General features: G+C 44.1%; 1 protein-coding gene across 1 annotated transcript; it reads right to left on the bottom strand.

Moving 5' to 3' along the window:
• Positions 1-658: 658 nt before the first annotated feature.
• Positions 659-3,116, bottom strand: LOC145111182 (uncharacterized). The gene is made up of 7 exons (XM_079047468.1): positions 2,952-3,116; positions 2,570-2,669; positions 2,428-2,485; positions 2,089-2,342; positions 1,880-1,993; positions 1,667-1,715; positions 659-1,200 (listed from the first exon to the last, which is right to left on the bottom strand). The coding sequence occupies exons 2-7, from the start codon at positions 2,663-2,665 to the stop codon at positions 809-811; spliced, it is 963 nt and encodes a 320-aa protein (XP_078903594.1). The 5' UTR covers positions 2,666-2,669; positions 2,952-3,116; the 3' UTR covers positions 659-808.
• Between the last annotated feature and the right edge of the window lie 9,910 nt (positions 3,117-13,026).

Genomic DNA, 13,026 nt, shown 5'->3' with positions numbered 1-13,026 from the left:
GACTTAAGGTGCTTTAAATAGTGAGTCAACCCTAAGAATTAGGGTTTTGGAGATCCTGGATGTACACTGGGCGTACTCCCTGTACGCTGGGCGTACGTGTCCCGCACCCGCGATTCACTTAACCAGCAGTACGTTGGGCGTACCCCAGATTACGCTGGGCGTACTCATACGTTGGCCACCTTGCATGCATGGCACCTACTTGCCAAACATTTCCATTTAAGGACCAATTCTGCCAACAACTTCAAAGTATCATAACTTCCTCGTTCTAAGTCCGTTTTCGATGAACTTTTATATCCACAGAAAGGTGGCAAGAAGCCCTACACTTCTATCAACTCAAACCGTTCTTAAGACCTTCCGAACAAAAATCCATTTTCCACAAAAGCCCGAACTGCCACTCTACCGGAATACCCCTAGGTTCCAAAACACGAATCGAACACCCGGATCACTTCTAATACATCACCCGCACCCAAATGGGTCTAGATCTTACCTTCCCAAGAACCATAATCCTTATAATGACCGACCTTCGAGCCACAGCCTCATACTAGGAATTGATTTAGAACAGGACGTTACACACATGATCCAATTTCATTTCTCTTTGTATTTAGCCGAAATGATTATTTAACCTTACTTATGGATGGCACAATCAAATAAAATCACATTAGTAAAAATGAGAAATTCCATTCACTAATTACCAAAAGACCCCAATTAACAAGTTTTTAAGCCATACACACACTAATAGTAGTCACAACACCCAACTTGCTTCACCTTGGTACTTTAGCAACAAACAACAACAAAAGTCTAAAAACAATCAACTTTCTCCTTCAAACTTCCATGATCCTGAATTTGATCGACCGTTATCAAGAATGCTCTTAAGCCATTTTATTCTATTTGCAAGTTCTTCAAGGTCAAGAATGGACGCTTCTAATGTCTCTTCGTGCATTATATTTAAATCTATCATGTTGTGATCAAGATCATCCCAAGCATCATCATCATCTGTTTTATTTTCTTCCACACGCATCGTTGAAATACTGTCCGAAGAACTCACTTTTTCCACATCATCACCATTGGTTTTCACTTCTTGACTCTGCAATGCTTCTTCTTCTTCGATTGGAGCTACTAATGAAATTACTGATATTCGAGAAGTGGAAGATGCATTTTGAGGTGAAGCAACTTCTTCCTCCCTACTCTCAATATCCATGCCTAAAAGATTTTTACGGTTATAATAAAATCCGTCAAAATTATAATTCAAACAATAAAAATTAGTTTTTAAACAGGTTGTACTGAATTTGGCATGTAGTGGACTAGGACTGGAACTGATGTCAATGAGACAACAATTATAGTTCTTTTGTCCCACCCAAACAGGTGGGACAAGAATTCACATCAATAGGACAAAAAGTACAACTTTTAATCGCTGATGTCATTTGTCCCACCTAAAAAAGATGGGACAGGGATTCACTCTCCAATGTCTAGTCTGTCTTTTCAAAAGACAAAAATGCCCTCATCATCCTAATCGTCAAAAATAACCCAAAAAAGGTTATGTAAAAAAGATTCCTTCTTTGAAAGGCATACAAAATACATTTTATGTTAGAAATGATAAGTTTATACCGATATTTTGAAAAAAAAAACGATAAAATTAATGTAAATATTAAATTAAAATTTACTTTACCTTGCTGTGATGGGAAAATAAGCTGTGAGCTGCATGAAGCTTGACCTCTCTGCATGTGAAATTTTATGTCAGTGAGCACAAGTTTAAATTAATTTTAGACAACACAAAATAAAATATAGATTTACTAGGATTCTACTTAGAAAATATCTAATTTCTCAAAATTTATAAAAATGAATCAAAGTAGAATGTTGTAATAGGAAAAAGGAAAAGCACCATGGTAGGAAATGTCCATCCTTCAATTGGAGACCAGTTTAAGGATGGGCGTAAATCCTTACAAAATGCATCATAAATCCCCCCTTGTCCAGCTGGAGGCATTGGCAACTCAATCTACACACATAATAATTTACAAATTTATAACAATAAATAATAATTTATAAGATGAAAGTAATAAGCTAATAATAAAAATGATAAAATTTCATTACCTGAACCTCATCATCACTCAATATTTTGATGATCCTTGCTGACCAATAACAATCATCTGTACACCAATCTATCAAATCCCCAACTTTCCATTCACCATCAATCACAACACATACTTCTGTAATGGAATTGACAGGTGGCATTTCATTTTTGAGATACATTTTAGGATATGGAGGTCGCACCATTAATTGTTTCTTTATCTGCTTTGACTTCCTTCCATAATGAGGCAATTCGTATATCTTTGTCCATTCAATAACTTCAAATTGATTGAAAGTGATAATTTTAGAACAGATGAAAAGATTGTGATTAGTGGTTCATATATAGCGGGTTAGTCAACTCACCTTTATCTGCAAAGTCAAAGTACTCGGCCAAAATCTGGTTCAAGTTTATATCCTTGATCTGATGGGAATTTTAGAGTTTAGATTTAGAAATCTACATTATTACCATATTTACTGGAAAATGGATATTATCATATTCACATACCTTGCATCTAAACCAAGCACCACGGAATCCTTCTTCAAATGTTTTTGATTCAGCAAGTTGGCCAGCTTCAAACTTCAGATCATCAGGCTTCTCCATTGTGCTGTAGAATTTTTAGTCAAAATTGGAAGAATACAGAAATGTACACAAATTATCTCTTGTTCATGTATTTACAATAGAGACAGAGTTTTAATACATCATAAAACCCTAAAACGGAACACAAATCGATCTGCTACAAGCCCCTACTACTGGTTATCCGGAATACCTAACCTTGAAAATAAAATGTTTGCTTGTTCTTTTTCGTGGAACTGTGTGTTTTCCAAGCCAAAGGAGATCACGATAACAAGCAAATGATTCAAAACAAGTTAAAGGTGATTTTACTCACCTTCTTGATTAGGAGAGTAGAGTTAAATGAGACAAATCTAACTGGGTAGAGATATCGCCCGGACTAACAGCGAAAGCAGGGACGATCACCAACACTAACACTATGAACAACCACAAACAGTAGCGCCGACGAATATGGCGAGAACCTTGTCGTCAGACTTCAATGGACTGAGAGAATTTAGGGATAGGCTTGAGGAGTTCATAAATTGGATATTTACAAAAGGGAATGATAAAAAAATAAAAATAATAGTAATAATATTATATAATTATTAAAAATATATTTTTTGAATTTCAAGACTATTTTTGTTTTTCTTAATTCGGACTATTATGTATAAATTAGTTGTTGGACCATTCATGCATTTTTTTTATTATTATTTTAATGTTATTTTTTTTTCGTTCCAATTATTTTTGCGTTGCTTTTTTTCGGTCGGATTATCTAATTTTATTTTTTCAATAAGAATATTATTGTGTTATTTTTTCATTCTAATTATCTTTGTGTTATTCTACAGGTAATTCATATGGTATTTTTTCATTCACACTCCTTGTATTATTTTTTCATTCGAATCAAAAAAATAATACATGGTTGTTACGTAAAAATGAGTAATACATGTATTCTCCCCCGAAAACATAAAAAGTATAAAAGGGGCCGTAGAGCTTACCCTTGAAGCGTGAAAAGTGTTCGTTTTGGGAATCAGGACTCGTTTCGTGATTTCTCGACTTTTGATCGAGACACTTTTTGGAAAAACCGACACCAAATGCTTACAAATCTGCTCGCCGGGAACACATAAATGTAACTTTTACAGCAAACGGGACTGCCGAAGTTTCTCGTCGGAAAAAAACGAAGCTTTGTCGGCCACGGCAGCGCGTGGCTGCTTTCGCAACAGTTTTGCATTGCTAGCAGCAGCTTGTTGACGAGATGGGGCGATAGTAGGTGGCTCGGGACAAGGCAGCAGGTGGTGGTGCTTCGTGAGGCGGAGGAATGTGACAAAAGTGAGGGCGGCGTCAATCGTCGGCGGCCAGAAAAGCCCTCACCGACAGCACAATTTCCGAGAGAGGGGGGGAGGGTATAGAGAGTACAAAGAGGGAGTGTTGATTTTGAAGAGGATATGGCTGAACTTATAGCCATATGATGGTGTCATGGTGGTGATGTCACCACCTCTCTCATCAAGCCATATATTGCCTCGATTTTCGTGCCCTGAATCTAGCTTTGTAAAAATTTTACGAATGTGCATGTCTATTGTCCCGAGTGTGTTGAGTCCAAAAGTGTAAACAAAATTCTCAAACGATAAACGATATTAAGTTTAAATGTGTTCGAAGTTCTATTTTAGTTATTTTATAGTTTTCTCATTACGACGATTTTTACAAAAGTATTATACCTTCGAGCTAAAAATATTCCAAATATGAATTCAATTAATATCATATTGCCCGAGTTTAAAAACGTGTTCGAAAACATTTAACAAGATGTGTAGTTATCCCAACGAAGCGATACGATGTTCGTTTCCGGGAAAATCAGTTATATAACTGATTTTACAACCATAAAAAGGTATAACTTCTTCGTATAATCTCCGTTTTCGATGTTCTTTATATCCACGATCTCGTGTTAACATATTTTATCCAATGTGGTCATTAATTGCTCCTAAGTATACTCAATGCATAAATTTTATTTTTAACACATTAAATAGTACTTATTTTTGTGAACTGTGTTTTGTTCTTTAGCGTTCGACATAAATTGGAGACATGGAGAGTGTTTCACATGCAATTATGAGTATAATGACTTCAATTGCATTCAAAAACATGGAATACTATACAACAGATCCTATTACAATAGGGTTCACGGTGGTTTGACCGGCGAACTTTGACCTATTTTTACCATTTGTTACATTCTCCCTTTATTAAAAGAATTTCGTCCTGAAATTCAACTTGTAGACGGGAAATCCTTATACAGTTGGGGGTACTTTTGCTTCATTTGATCTTCGCATTCCTAGGTGAATTATGGTCCTCGTTGAGAATTCCAGCGTACTTTCACAATAGGGATACGACTTTGTTTCAAGCATTTGATCTCTCGATCCATAATCGCCATTGGTTCTTCAATAAAGTGGAGTTTCGTATTCACTTGGATTTTATCAAGAGGAATGGCATAAGTGTCATCAGATAGATACTTTTTAAGGTTCGACACATGAAAAAATCATGCACGTTGTTTAGTTCTTGAGGCAGCTTTAGTCGATAAGCAACATGACCAATTTTATCAAGAGTTTCAAAAGGTCTTATGTGTCGTGGGTTCAGCTTGCCTCGTTTACCAAATCGAATCACTCAATTCCAGGGTGAGACTTTTAACATTACTATGTCTCCACCCTGGAATTAAAGAGGCTTACATCTCACGTCAACTTAACTCTTTTGACGATCACATGCAGCCTTTAATCGATCATTGATTTGCACAATCTTTTCGTGCGGTTTCATGTAGTATCTATGACCCAGTGCGCAGTGTATATGTATGCCTTTTGGCCAGTTGAGTATCTCCGACCACTGACCAACATATTGGTGATCGACATTTTCATCCATATAAAGCCTCAAACGGTGCATCGTTTATGCTGGTGTGATAACTGTTATAGGAAAACTCAATTAACAATAAATGAGTATCCCCAACATTTCTGAAATCTATCACACAAGCTCGTAGCATATCCTCCAAGTTTTGGATGGTTCGTTCGCTTTGAGCATCGTTTTGTGGATGTAATTTGTGCTCATATCCAAGCGAGCTCCCAAGGATTTTATAATGATTGCCAGAATCGTGAGGTAAATCTACTATCTCTTTCAAAGATAATAGAAATCGGTACACCCTGACTGTTTCTTTGATTGGTGGGAAGTGGTAAAACTTCATTAGTCTGTTGAATACTACCCAGATAGTGTCAAAACCACTTGGTGTCTTGGGCAGTTTAGTGATGAAGTTCATCATTAATTGTTCTCACTTCCACTCGGGTACCTCTAGTTGACGGAGCAAACCCGAGGCCTTGTGATGCTCAACCTTGACTTTAGAGAAATTCAGGCATTTGCTCACATAAGTGACAAATTATGCTTTCTTATTCGGCCACTAATACAACTTTAAATCAAGGTACATTTTGCCAAAGCCTGGATGAACGAAATATCTTGATCTGTGATTTTCCTCCAAGACTAAGCTTCTATGTAACATCCGGATTTCTAGGTACTGTATTTATCTAATTATTTTTGAGTTTTGGAGAGGGACTCGGCGAGTAGGCGCTTAGACTCGCCGAGTAGAGCCGCGCATTGTTGGACTGGATTAATGACTAGACTCGGCGAGTCCACGCTGTTTAATGAAACCCTAATTTCTTGGGTTTGGGACCTATTTAAAGGCCCTTAGGGCCGTCACTTGCGGCTACCAAACCCCATAGAGAAACCCTAAAAGAGCTAGAACGTTTGTGAGAGGAAAGGAGCCATTTCTTGATCTTTGTGATTGATTCTTACAAGAAGGAGGTGATTCCAGCTTGGAGGGGACCAAGGAGGTTGTGCATCTGGGGATTTCGAGCAAAAGACTTCATCTTTGAGGTATTATGTCGCCCCTTTATCTGTTTTGTTGAAGGAATCCATAGATGTAGAGTTTTATGTCTTTTATTGGAAGGACTTGTGAGAATATGGCCCCTATTCACTTTGAGACTTCGGATCTGGACCCATAGTGGTCTAAAGAGCTTATTCCAGCTTGCTTTATGTTGAGCTATGGAGGCAATGAGCTCAGGTTGTTGTTTTTGGGGCTAAATCACCAAGTAAAGCCTCCTAGGCGTCACATGAGTGTCAAGATCCAAGCTTTACGTGATTATCAGGCTTGGGAAGGTCAGATCTATGGTTCTAAGGAACAGATCTGACCTCAGGAGGTCAATTGAGTTTGTGCATGACATGAACTCGCCAAGTCCAAGGGCAGACTCGGCGAGTAGGGTTAGGGTTTCCCGTGAATCACACTGTGAGTGACTTGCCGAATTGGGGGAATGACTCAGTGAGTCGGAAGGGGGATAGAGGACTCGAGTTCACGACTGAACTCGCCGAGTCACATTTGTGCACTCGGCGAGTCTGGTCAAGGGTTGACCGTTGACTTTTGTTGACTTTTGGGTTTGGTCAACAATGGAACTTGTGGACTGTTTGAAGGGTAAAATAGCCTTTTAGCCTTCTTAGAGGACATGTGAGAGTCTAGTCTAGCCTAGAGAGTCGTGATTGATTGAGATGATTATGTTATGTGTATAGGCAGAGGCTAGATCAGTATATACACGGGCGGGATATTATCCGAGACATCCGAGGTGAGTCTTCTCACTATACATTACCTAGAGTGGTATTTATGTGTAGACCAGAGGGTCTTGTATGCTATGTGTATGTATGAGATTATGTGCATTGTGTTATATGTATGCTATGTTTTGTATAGACCGGACCGGAGGGTCCAACGATATAGATCGAACCGAAGGGTCCAACGATATAGACCGGACCGAAGGGTCCAACGATATAGACCGGACCGAAGGGTCCAACGATACAGACCGGACTGAAGGGTCCAACGAGCTATGACCGGACCAGAGGGTCCAACGAGCTACGGGACTGGAGGGTCCCGCTGAGACACATCGGACCGGAGGGTCGTATTGTAGCCTCGAGTGGCGTATGTGTTGTATGTGGTATATTGGGGAACTCACTAAGCTTTTATGCTTACAGTTGTTGTGTGATGTGTTTCAGGTACTAGTGAGGATCGCGGGAAGGCGCCGGCATGATTCGTACACACGAGAGAGGATTTATTTATATGAGATCTTGGGACATGTTTTGTGATGATACAGAGATTTATTATGATTTTGTGATTTTTATGTGGTGGAAAGTATGTTTGAAATAAAAAATTGTTTTGAAAAATTTAGGTGTTACAAGTTGGTATCAGAGCCTTGGTTTGAGGGATTCGGGTGCATCTTCGGATGAATCCGAACTCAAACTGAGGAGATGAGAAAGTTTTCATAAAATAAACAATTTTTCTAAAAGAATAAAAGATTTTGAGAAAGGCAGAAGGAAGCAGTGTGTACCATCAGCCAGCGCCCGAACGGTGATTTCCCAAAATACCCTTACCTTATGTGTTATGAGATATTATGAGGTATTATGCATGCTAGAGTAGGCTAGGTGATCATATTAGGACTAGAGTGGCCTGATCTATGATGCCTTAGCCTAGGAATGATTTTGCTGCTATATGATGCTTGAGAGCGAATAGGTAACAATGAGGAGCTGTTGGGAGGCCTACCGAAGGGTAGCCTATGCCAGTGAGATGTAGTGTACTTGTGATCTGGAATCCAAGGAGGAGGACTTAGAGTGAATGCTGATGCGGTGTGGACGGTAGTATAGGGCCCGTACTACTAAAGACACCGGAGCAGTGTGCACCCTAAGTAAGAATCCATTGGGTACTAAGGAGCAAGTAGGGTTGAGTTATCGAGTGCGAGTATACTCGAGCGAGTCTCTGATATCTTGTGTTGTAATTTCAGAGAGACATCATGGTTGGGACGCGCCACCGGCCAGGGACTAGCGAGGGGGTTGTGAACGATGAGGAGCTCCGCCAGATGATTCATGATGAGGTGGCTGCTGTCATCCGCGCTGAGATTCCAGAGATGTTCGGGTCTATCAAGACCACGATGATGGAGGCTTTTGATGAGCGGTACGCCGCTCTTACGGATGCAGTTGTTGCTGCGGCCACCGCAGCCGTTGCTGCTGCCAGGCCGCAGGGGGGTGACTCGTTGCTGTACAGAGAGTTCAGCAACACGAAGCCACCAGAGTTTGATGGGAAGCAGGATCCGATTGCTGCTATGAGATGGATTACCGATGTTGAGGGTTGTTTCTATACCTGCTCGTGTCCAGAGCATCTGAGGGTTCGGTTTGCGCTGAACCAGCTTCGCTTGGGAGCGAAGGACTGGTGGAAGTTTGTGACGGCAGACTTCACTACTGCAGAGCTGACTGCGGTGACCTGGGAGAGGTTCACCACGATGTTTCGAGATGAGTATGTTCCTCCGGTGGAGAGGGAGCGATTGGCTCAGGAGTTCTTGACCCTCAAACAGGGTACTGATTCGGTTACTGTGGTTACCCGGAAGTTTCATGAGAGGGCGATGTTCTGCCCTGAGCAGGTGTCTACTGAGCAGGCACGTATGAGCCGGTACTTGGGTGTTTTGAGGAGGGATATACGGGAGTTCGTGTCAAACTCGACTTATCGGACATTTTCTGAGCTCCAGGCAAATGCCCGGAAGAGGGAGATTGAGCTGGAGACGCAGGCCAGGGAGGAGGCCGAGTCTCAGAGGGTGGATCGGCGACCGGCACAGTCTCAGCCGGCAGCCAAGCGGGCAAAGCCCGCTGATTCGAGATCTGGGGGTCCGAAGGGCCGCACTTGTGGAAAGTGCGGCAAGAGCCACGAGGGGACATGCAGAGCTGGGGTGTGTTATAAGTGTGGGAAGGAGGGGCATTATGCGAGGGACTGCCCCAAGGGATTCACGGTTTGCTTTCATTGCAACCAGACCGGCCATCGGAAGGCCGAGTGCCCACAGCTACTGCAGAGATCAGCGCAGGGATCTGCGCCTGCTGTTCGAGCTACAGAGAGTCGGCCGGCGAAGGCCGAGGCGCCAAAGGCTCGCGGGAGAGCCTTCCAGTTGACAGCGGAGGAGGTCCGCGCAGCACCCGATGTGGTAGCTGGTATGTATTCTTTCCTCGGTTTATATTGAGTTTGTGATATTATGCTTATTTTGAGGTATGCATAGGTACATTTCTTGTGTGTTCTGTACCTGCTTTGGTGTTGTTTGACTCGGGTGCGAGTCGGTCATTTGTGTCGATAGCGTTTAGTCGACACATCAGTGTTCAGCGAGAGGCGTTGAGTCGACCTCTACGAGTTTCTATAGCCGACAAGCGAGCAGTGTATGCTACTGATGTGATTCGAGGATGTGTACACGAGATCTTCGGTGTCGAGTTCCCGATAGATCTGGTCCCGATTGCTATGGGGGACGTATGTGTCATAGTAGGCATGGATTGGTTGAGCTGATTTGGGGCTGTGATAGACTGCGAGCGACAGTTGGTGACGATACGAGACCCCAGTGGGGGAGTACTTACGGTGTACGGCGAGGGTACCCGTTCTGGCTCAGCATTTTGTTCGGCCGCTAGAGCGAGGCAGAGTCTACAGCAGGGCTGTAGTGGGTTTGTGGCTTATGTGGTGGATACGAGAGTAGATGCAGAGAGACCGAGGTCGGTCGATGAGGTTCCGATAGTGTGTGAGTTCCCGGATGTTTTCCCCGAGGAGTTGCCGGGTGTACCTCCCGAGAGGCAGGTAGAGTTCCGTATTGACTTGTTTCCGGGGGCAGCGCCTATTGCCAAGGCGCCCTATCGCCTTGCGCCACCAGAGATGCAGGAGTTATCCTCGCAGCTTCAGGAGCTGCTGGGGAAGGGGTTTATACGGCCGAGTAGCTCGCCGTGGGGAGCGCCGATCCTTTTTGTCAAGAAAAAGGATGGTTCACACCAGATGTGCATTGATTACCGGGAACTGAACAAACTGACGGTCAAAAACCGTTACCCCTTACCGAGGATCGACGATTTATTCGATCAGTTGCAGGGAGCGTCTTGGTTTTCCAAGATCGACTTGAGGTCTGGATATCATCAGATGAGAGTACGAGATGAGGATATCCAGAAGACAGCATTCAGGACTCGTTACGGGCATTACGAGTTCGTGGTGATGCCTTTCGGGCTCACCAATGCACCGGCGACATTCATGGATCTCATGAACAGAGTATGCAGACCGATGTTGGATCGTTCGGTGATCGTGTTCATCGATGACATATTGGTGTATTCGAGATCCAGAGAGCAGCATGAGGAGCATTTGAGAGAGTTACTTGGAGTTTTGAGATCGAAGAGGCTTTATGCCAAATTCTCCAAGTGTGATTTCTGGTTACGAGAGGTCCGGTTCCTAGGGCACCTCGTTAACCAGAATGGGATTTTGGTCGATTCGGCCAAGATTGAGGCAGTGATGAGTTGGGAGGTGCCGAGATCCCCCACCGAGATCAGGAGTTTCCTCGGGTTGGCCGGCTATTATAGGAGATTTATCAGGGATTTCTCCAAGATCGTCGTGCCACTCACCAGATTGACCCGGAAGTGTGTTGCTTTTTCATGGGGCCCAGAGCAGCAGGCCTCCTTCGAGACACTTTGCCAGAGACTGTGCGAAGCCCCGGTGTTAGCCCTTCCGGAGGGAATGGAGGACTTTGTGGTGTATTGTGACGCATCGATATCGGGGCTGGGAGCGGTGCTAATGCAGAGAGGGCATGTGATAGCATACGCATCGAGACAGCTGAAGCCTCACGAGGCGAGGTATCCCACCCACGATCTGGAGCTGGGGGCAGTAGTGTTCGCCCTCAAGATCTGGCGTCACTACATGTACGGGGTTCGGTGTACCATATACACGGACCATAAGAGCTTGAAGTATTTGATGGATCAGCCCAACCTGAACATGCGTCAGAGGAGATGGTTGGATGTGGTGAAGGACTATGATTGCGAGATCCTGTACCACCCGGGCAAAGCTAATGTTGTAGCTGATGTCCTGAGTCGCAGGGCGGAGAGTGCCCCGATACGAGATGTTTGTATGAGATTGACAGTGATGACTCCGGTGTTGGACACCATTCGAGGGGCGCAGGCTGAGGCCATTAGGCCGGAGAACCGGAAGAGAGAGCGGGTTATCGGACAGGTATCGGAGTTCGTTACCGATGGTCGAGGACTTATGACCTTTCAGGGTCGAATTTGGGTACCATTCGTGGGTGGAACGCGTACCATCTTGATGGAGGAGGCGCATAGATCAAGGTTCTCGATCCATCCCGGGGCCACTAAGATGTATTTGGACCTGAAGAGAGAGTATTGGTGGCCCTGTATGAAGAGGGATGTTGCATGGTTCGTAGAGAGGTGCTTGACCTGTCGCAGAGTTAAGGCCGAGCACCAGAGACCGCATGGTAAATTGCAGCCGTTGGAGGTTCCCGAATGGAAATGGGAACATATTACCATGGATTTTATCACCAAATTGTCGAGGACTGCTAGGGGCGTCAATGCAATTTGGGTGATTGTGGACAGGTTGACGAAGAGCGCTCACTTCCTTGCTATCAGTGAGAGCTTTTCTGCTGAGAGGTTGGCAGAGTTGTACGTGAGGGAGGTGGTATCACGGCATGGAGTGCCGATCTCGATCGTCTCAGATCGAGATGTGCGTTTCACTTCCAGATTCTGGAAGAAGTTTCATGAGGAGTTGGGTACGAGGCTGCATTTTAGTACCGCATACCACCCACAGACAGACGCGCAGAGTGAGCGGACGATTCAGACGCTCGAGGACATGCTTCGGGCATGTGTATTGGACTTTGGAGGGAGTTGGGACACATATTTACCCTTGGCAGAGTTTTCCTACAACAACAGCCATCATTCGAGCATCGGTATGCCACCCTTTGAGCTGTTGTATGGGAGGAGGTGTCGGACTCCCATTTGCTGGGGTGAGGTCGGGGAACGTGTGATGGGTAGTACGGAGATTATGCTTCAGACGACCGAGCAGATTCAGCAGGTCAGGCAGAGGTTACTGACGGCCCAGAGCCGTCAGAAGAGTTATGCGGATAGACGACGGTCCGAGCTTGAATTTCAGGTTGGTGACTTCGTCCTCCTGAAGGTATCTCCTTGGAAAGGAGTGATCCGATTCAGGAAGAGAGGCAAGTTGGGGCCTCGGTATATTGGTCCTTTCAGGGTGATCGCCAGGGTGGGCAGTGTAGCGTATCGTTTGGAACTACCTGCGGAGTTGAGTCAGATTCATGATACCTTCCACGTATCTCAGTTGAGGAAGTGTATCGCCGATGAGTCGGCAGTGGTTCCCCTTGAGGACATTCAGGTGGATGCGAGCCTGAACTATGTTGAGAGGCCGATCGCGATTCGGGATAGGCGGATCAAGGTTTTGAGGAACAAGGAGGTGTCATTGGTTCAGGTCTAGTGGCAACATCGGAAGGGGTCCGAGCTGACTTGGGAGCCGGAGTTAGAGATGCGTGAACAATACCCAGAGTTATTTGCTGAGAGAG

This window comes from Lactuca virosa, chromosome 5, assembly GCF_052849685.1.
Source record: "Lactuca virosa cultivar CGN04683 chromosome 5, Lactuca_virosa_CGN04683_v6, whole genome shotgun sequence".
Taxonomy (NCBI): Eukaryota; Viridiplantae; Streptophyta; class Magnoliopsida; order Asterales; family Asteraceae; genus Lactuca; species Lactuca virosa.
The sequence above is the reverse complement of the archived record's forward strand: the minus strand, read 5'-3'. Positions and strand labels throughout refer to the sequence as shown.

Coding starts and splice junctions, on each gene's coding strand:
- LOC145111182 (XM_079047468.1), bottom strand. CDS start 2,665: ATGGAGAAGCCTGATGATCTGAAGTTTGAAGCTGGCCAACTTGCTGAA. Junction 2,486..2,569: donor GTGCTTGGTTTAGATGCAAG/GTATGTGAATAT, acceptor AATTCCCATCAG/ATCAAGGATATAAACTTGAA. Junction 1,201..1,666: donor TATTTTCCCATCACAGCAAG/GTAAAGTAAATT, acceptor AAAATCTTTTAG/GCATGGATATTGAGAGTAGG.